The 7,032-nt window shown below is 39.1% G+C and overlaps 1 protein-coding gene across 1 annotated transcript; it reads right to left on the bottom strand.

The window, feature by feature from the left end:
• Positions 1–1,413: 1,413 nt before the first annotated feature.
• Positions 1,414–5,539, bottom strand: LOC117315531 (tryptase-2-like; the record flags this gene model as incomplete). The annotated part of the gene is given in 5 exon segments (XM_033869760.1): positions 1,414–1,553; positions 2,131–2,393; positions 3,340–3,511; positions 4,275–4,490; positions 5,391–5,539. Coding segments are annotated over 5 exon segments (861 nt in total), but the record flags the coding sequence as incomplete, so codon positions are not given.
• Positions 5,540–7,032: the final 1,493 nt, after the last annotated feature.

Genomic DNA, 7,032 nt, shown 5'->3' with positions numbered 1-7,032 from the left:
TAATATGACACTTATGTATTTTAATTTTCATCAACGTAACCTGAATATGTAGTCCTACGCACACTCTAATGTTAACGGTACCCTGATTGTCATTTTTATACTGTATGATATAATGCATGTTCGTACCTGACAAGCGTCCTTACCATCCTGACTGTACTGTATGTTAACTATATGTACGTACCTGACACGCGTCTTCTCCACCCTGACTTATTGTATGTTGACCACGTACCTGACCAGCGTCCTTTCCACCCTTACTGTATTGTATGTTAACTACGTATACGTACCGGCAAGCGTCCTTCCCACCCTGACTTTATTGTATGTTAACTACGTACCTGACAAGCGTCCATTCCACCCTTACTGTATCGTATGTTGACTACGTACCTGACACGCGTCCATTCCACCCTTACTGTATCGTATGTTGACTACGTACCTGACACGCGTCCATTCCACCCTTACTGTATCGTATGTTGACTACGTACCTGACACGCGTCCATTCCACCCTTACTGTATCGTATGTTGACTACGTACCTGACACGCGTCCATTCCACCCTTACTGTATTGTAGTTAACTACGTACCTGACAAGCGTCCTTTCAACCCTGACTGTATTGTTTGTTAACTACGCGCCTGACAAGCGTCCATTTCACCCTTACTGTATTGTATGTTAAACCACGTACCTGACAAGCGTCCTTTCCACCCTGACTGTATTGTATGTTAACTACGTACATGACAAGCCTCCTTTCCACTCTGACTGGATTGTATGTTAACTACGCGCCTGACAAGCGTCCATTTCACCCTGACTATATTGTATGTTGACTACGTACGTACCTGACAAGCGTCCTTTCCACCCTGACTGTATTGTACGTTGACTACGTACGTAAGAAAGCGTCGTTTCCACCAATACTGTATTGTAGTTAACTACGTACCTTACAAGCGTCCTTTCCACCCTGACTGTATTGTAAATTAACTACGTGCCTAACAAGCGTCATTGCACCTGACTGTATTGTATGTTAACTACGTACCTGGCAAGCGTCCTTTCCACCCTGACTGTATTGTATGTTAACTACGCGCCTGACAAGCGTCCATTTCACCCTTACTGTATTGTATGTTAAACCACGTACCTGACAAGCGTCCTTTCCACCCTGACTGTATTGTATGTTAACTACATACATGACAAGCGTCCATTCCACCCTGACTTTATTGTATGTTAACTACGTACATGACAAGCGTCCTTTCCGCCCTGACTGTATTGTATGTTAACTACGTACCTGACAAGCGTCCTTTCAACCCTGACAGTATTGTATGTTAACTACGTGCCTAACAAGCGTCCATTCCACCCTTACTGTATTGTATGTTAACTACATACATGACAAGCGTCTATTTCACCCTGACTTTATTGTATGCTAACTACGTACCTGACAAGCGTCCTTTCCGCCCTGACTGTATCCGGCACAAAGATTGGAAGAGTAGATAATGTTACCCATGTAGTATTTACACATGCTGTTAGTAATGATAGGGACGTCCACTTCCTTAAGATATTGAGTCCCCTGTCCACCTGTATAACAAGACATCTGTTAGTGAAACACGTATATCACAATCAGATCCTGGCTTCATCAACGTTCCTCGACGTCAGGAGATCCATTAGCTTACAAACCGTATTGGATTTGAAGGAAACAATATAAATTTAGGAACTTTAATTCTGTAGTGCTTTCTAAATGGGAATTCTAAGCTAATGAACTCCGATCAGTTAAAGACCATCGGTTAAACTTGCCTGTTTATTTTGTACTGTGAATCCGCTGCTATCTATTTTTTTTTTACTTAGGTCGATTTTGGAAAAGAAAGCCTTAATGTTAACATTTGATATATTCGTCAATTCTCGTGAGAGTACAAGTCCAATGGTTTAACATTTTAAAACAAGGTTTAAGATAATAAAACATACTATTCAGTTATGTTCAGGTCACGTGGCCTAATTCGCATTTAATCAGACATATCTGGAAAATCGATTAAGATATGACCGTTTTCTTTAAAAGTCGGTACTTTCTTGTTGGTGGCATTTATACAGCAATGAATGTCAAAAACATAAACTTATGTATAAGTCAATTGTAAGCATTGTTATCAAATGTGGATCATACCGCTGTGTGTCGCGCCCCATCCTGTAGCAGTACACACGGCGTTGTCGAAGTCTTCATTAGGTTCTGGCAGGCAGGCTGTCTTCACGTATGTTGTTGTAGTATCGACAGGTTTGTCTAGTTTGATCAGGGCGATGTCGTTATGGTTATGAGCATGATCGTAATGTTCGTGTACAATCACACGAACAGCGGTGTGGATCTGACTTCTATATATATGGCCGCGGTCTTGAACACCAACTGCCACGGTCCAGTAGTTATTCTGTGTGCTACAGAACATATTTATACACCATTAAATTTCAGTAGATATTCCGGTTACATTGTCCTATATAAAGACTGACATCTAATAGGATTTTTTCTCACTGGTTTGGGATTGGAATTTTTTGTATCCTTTTGGGAAGAAAATTTGTGAATAGGGAAATGTTTTGTCATGAGTAAACTGCAAATTGTTGGAATTGTTGAAACAATTTCAATGGGGAATTAGGCTCATCAAAGACCCCAAAAAGCCCCTATAATTAAAAGCCCTGTAATCAATATAGTGTGTCATTTATTTCATCAAGATCTGTGAATAAATGAATACTGCCATTAAAAACTGATGCGTATTCCTGAATTCGTACTTGATTTGTTTTTTGTTCAGGGTGACATAACTGCTTTTATGTCTATTTTGTTGCATTTCCAGTTCCGATAAATATCATACTGACACATGTCAATGGAACAACCACCGGGTCACAGTGAGGAAGCACAATGTATGATAAAACAGAGTATAGCAATTGATTGACAAGCAGATCAAAAGAACCTTTTAAACCGAAATAGTTTATAATGGTTCCAGTTGGCCTCCCTATTACTGTAAACGTGGAAATTTACGCGAGGGGGAAATTTACGCTAATTACGCGGATCCTTTTTAATCGCGAAAATTCCCCCCACGTGTATTATTTTGATATTAATTTGAGTAAACTCGAACTACAAACGAAGGTGGGTCAATCGCGAAAATTACCGCCGCACGTATAGTTTACGTATCGAAATCGCGAAATTAAACCTCCGCGAAAATAACCACGTTTACAGTAATGGTAGTTGAAGTCACAAATTGAAGTTTCGAATTCACGGACTTGATGATTCAATATTTGCCTGGGTTAATATATCTCTTATTAATCTGTCACCAAACGAACTCAAACGGAACTGTGTTAGAGGCTACGGCACGCAATAAGTACAACTTACTCCTGGAAGCAGTGAGCGGCAGTGACGACCCATTGATTGTCGATCAGGGTACCACCACACATATGATGGCCTCCGTATCGGAGCGACACCTGCCAGGGATATTCTCCATGTGTGGCGACGGTGCCACCAACTATCTTGTGATTTCCGGATACACTGGGGACACCACACTGACCTGTTAAGATAAAATTATGGCTATGAAAATTATACAATTTGTAACGGTGCGAGCATATTTATTGATGGGTATTTCATCATGTGAAGCAATATTGTATATCCACATTTCTGTCGAAAACGTTTTGGGTCAAGAATTTACAACCATTCGCAAAGAGTGGTCCATACCTTACAACTAGTCTATTGACTCATTTGTTCACTGTATCCGGATGTGTCCAGACGCATAAAAAGGACACGTCACTTCAACAAGGAAAATGCTAACAATGACGTCAATACTATGAACTAAGAACAATATGTCCGTCCTCTCGGACACATATTCCTAGTCAAAACACCAAGTCAAAGATAGCCAAAATCCGGAACATACAATTGCTTCTAAGCAGTCGTAGAAAATCACACTGGCTTCTTTCACAGGTGAAGAGTTTCAAAGCAAGAATATATCTAGTAAACAGTCTATAACTTTGTTTACATTAACGGTTTCTGGTTTGCATGTGACGAGTTATTTGCTGTAGTCAAACATGTTGTCGATTTTTGCGCACTGACCTTCAATAAGGAAGGCTTCTCTAATAAAGATACCGTTTCCCCTTCAAGAACATTGAATACCATATCATACTCTGGAGAACCTAACCAGGACCACCTTACCGTAATTATTGACATTTGTAAAGTTTTAGTGAAAACACAAATGCCCAAGCCATATCAATTTTGTAGTAGAATTGTCACGTATTTTCAGAATATATAATGTTCGGTTAACTGCTTTGTTGAAGGCATACCATTTGAGGAACCCGACGATCCTGTTGATCCTGATCCACTTCCGGTTCCGTGTGATGGCGCATGTGTGGGAGCTGGTGTTGCAGCGGTTTGCTGAGCACCATAGCAGCAGGCTTCGAGAAACCCACAGTAACTAAGGACAAGGTGATTTCCAGCTCCGCAGTGTGAAGTTCCACTCAAGAGATTGATGCATGTCCCAGAATGGTAAGCTTGACATGCTGTAAATACAAAGTGATATGTACACATTATTATTGTCAGTATTTTCTCAAAACAGTGTGATTGTTTTACCTATATTGAAAGGTCAAAACAAAACCATGATTTTAACAAATACATGTATATGAAAGCCCATTGAGAGTTTTATCATTTTATGTAGGATCATATTCTGATCATGTACTGACCAAATCAGTGATTTAGAATTCTTTATACAACGATAAAATAACTGGCTAGCATACTGTGAAAATTTAAAGCGATATGCAGATCACTTTATATTCCTGAGATGGCCAAACATTTAACTAAAGGGCAACCATACGACAGTATCTTGACACGTCTAAAGAAAAAAAAAGAATGGAAACTGTTACATCCAAACCTCAGCAGGTTATTACAATGGGTTATGCCCTGAAACTATTTAATGAATTATTTGATAACATTTATCAAATTTAGCGAGGAGACATATACGTCAATGCCTAGATTGTTGAAGAGCCTTAATGGGCCCATTGAATGGATGTAAATGACTGAAAATATATTCCAATAATATGTATATTGACATATGTTTACGGGTTAATACCATTGGAATGCTGCTTTTTGTGGTTTGTACGAACTACTGGTGGGAAAGACAATATTCACTCAACGGAATTCCCAACAGCTATTTCTCTTCCTGTCACACGGTATTGATCGGTTTAATATTACCAAGATAAACGTCAGTATATCGGTACATCGCCAGAAAGTTTCTTTAAATAATATCAATAAAAAACGTAATTTAACAACGATACAGATAAATAAAAATGTCTGCAGGTCAACCCAGATAACTGGGTCAGATTTTAATGTAGTCATCACTGCTTACAAGGTAGAATTACCGCTTTGTTTTTGACTGAAATAAAAAGTCATCGTCGTATATTTACCAGTCGTTTGAGAATAAGTCGGGGCAATTGCAACAGCCAACAGCAGAAGGGATATAGTGTACAAATCCATCTCGCTGTACGGTGTCGGTCTAAGTGAACTTGGTTCCGACAGATTTGGTCTCTACTGGGGAAACGGTCTTATCTTTGAGGTCAAATCGTGACACAAGCGTAGCTCCTGATATCACAAAACTGGTACAGTAACGATGTAAGGGTCATCTGATCGACTAAACTTTCACCGTTTCTCAAAGTCATGAGGTTATACTCCTCGACTTTAGTGCATGTAGTAAAACTTCATACGTAATTGTTGTTGTATATCTATAACAGGATTAAAACAAGGCGTATGTGGCTGTATTCATAGCTGCTAATCTAATTGAAAAAAAAACTATGGAAGTATAAAAGATCTGCATGAAATATTTCGTTTATTTAACATGTTTGTTTGTGTAGTGGAAAGGTGAACAAGTAAAACGTGGACCAACCATGTTGTCATGCTTGTAATCAACAATTCACATTTACTTATATTGATAACAACTGGTTATGTTACCAAACAACGTGACATATTTTATATTGTCTTGTGACTTTTATCCATTTTTTGTTATAAATACAGTATCATCTACACCCACTGTACCTTCACCACCAGATATGATTATTTTGCAATGTATCCGCAGGTCTATTTTATGAATAAAAATTCAATTATATTTTTACAAGTAGTTTATACTGGTGGCTATTTCTGTATGTTGTGTTGTTCTTATGTTATATTTTCAAAAGTCAATTCACAATTTCACGATTTCCTTTACAGATGTCTTTTTCGAACTGAAAAGGGCGACAAAGACCATGGGAAAGTTTCATGGTCCACATCATGACATAACCAGGAAATAATCAGCTTCCTTTTCTGGTATAAATTCAGTCGTGTCCAATAATTGGTAGACACGCCTGGTAGTTCCGTTGTCACAGTTCTGCTTCCCATTTTGAGGATAAGACATAACCCCGACAGCCGTGCCGAAGAGGGAAAAGAATATGTCTCCTCTACATCACTGCATATCGTAAGAGGCGACTAATTGTCGGGCTCCCCTAAAGAATCACGGATTTTCTTCAATGTCTGCTAATTAGGCGACTTTGAAAAGACAATAGTAGATCCTCTGCCCCCATTTCAACATGTACGATCTACGATGACTGATTAATAAGTTGTGAGCCTCATTTTGAAGCATTTGAATTTTGCCGGACGTATTTTTTAATTTCGAACGTAATCCATTTCAGTATCTAAAATCTTTTGCCAGCGGTATTTAAGGGCCTCAGTGCCACTTTTATAGAACTCCTTTTCTTGGCTGTTCAGAAAGTCATCCTCTGCATGTTAGGGTTAGGGTAAGGGTCAGAGTGCCTGAAATAGCTGTTTTCAGTTTTGGAAATAGATCAAAGTCTGATGGAGCGAGATCAGGTAAATAAGGCGGATGCTCAATCAATTTAAAGCCACAATCGTGAATGGCAGTCATGGCAATGACAGACTCTTTTATCCTAACCCTAACCCTAACCGATTTTGTCCAATTTGCAAAAGCCGCTTCTCTTGAATACTTTAGAGTGCTACCTCGTTGATATAAACTAACAAATAAGACCAGTCCTTGGGTACACTGCCCTATATAGTAAGAGA

Source organism: Pecten maximus, chromosome 17 (genome assembly GCF_902652985.1).
Source record: "Pecten maximus chromosome 17, xPecMax1.1, whole genome shotgun sequence".
Classification (NCBI taxonomy): domain Eukaryota; kingdom Metazoa; phylum Mollusca; class Bivalvia; order Pectinida; family Pectinidae; genus Pecten; species Pecten maximus.
The sequence above is the reverse complement of the archived record's forward strand: the minus strand, read 5'-3'. Positions and strand labels throughout refer to the sequence as shown.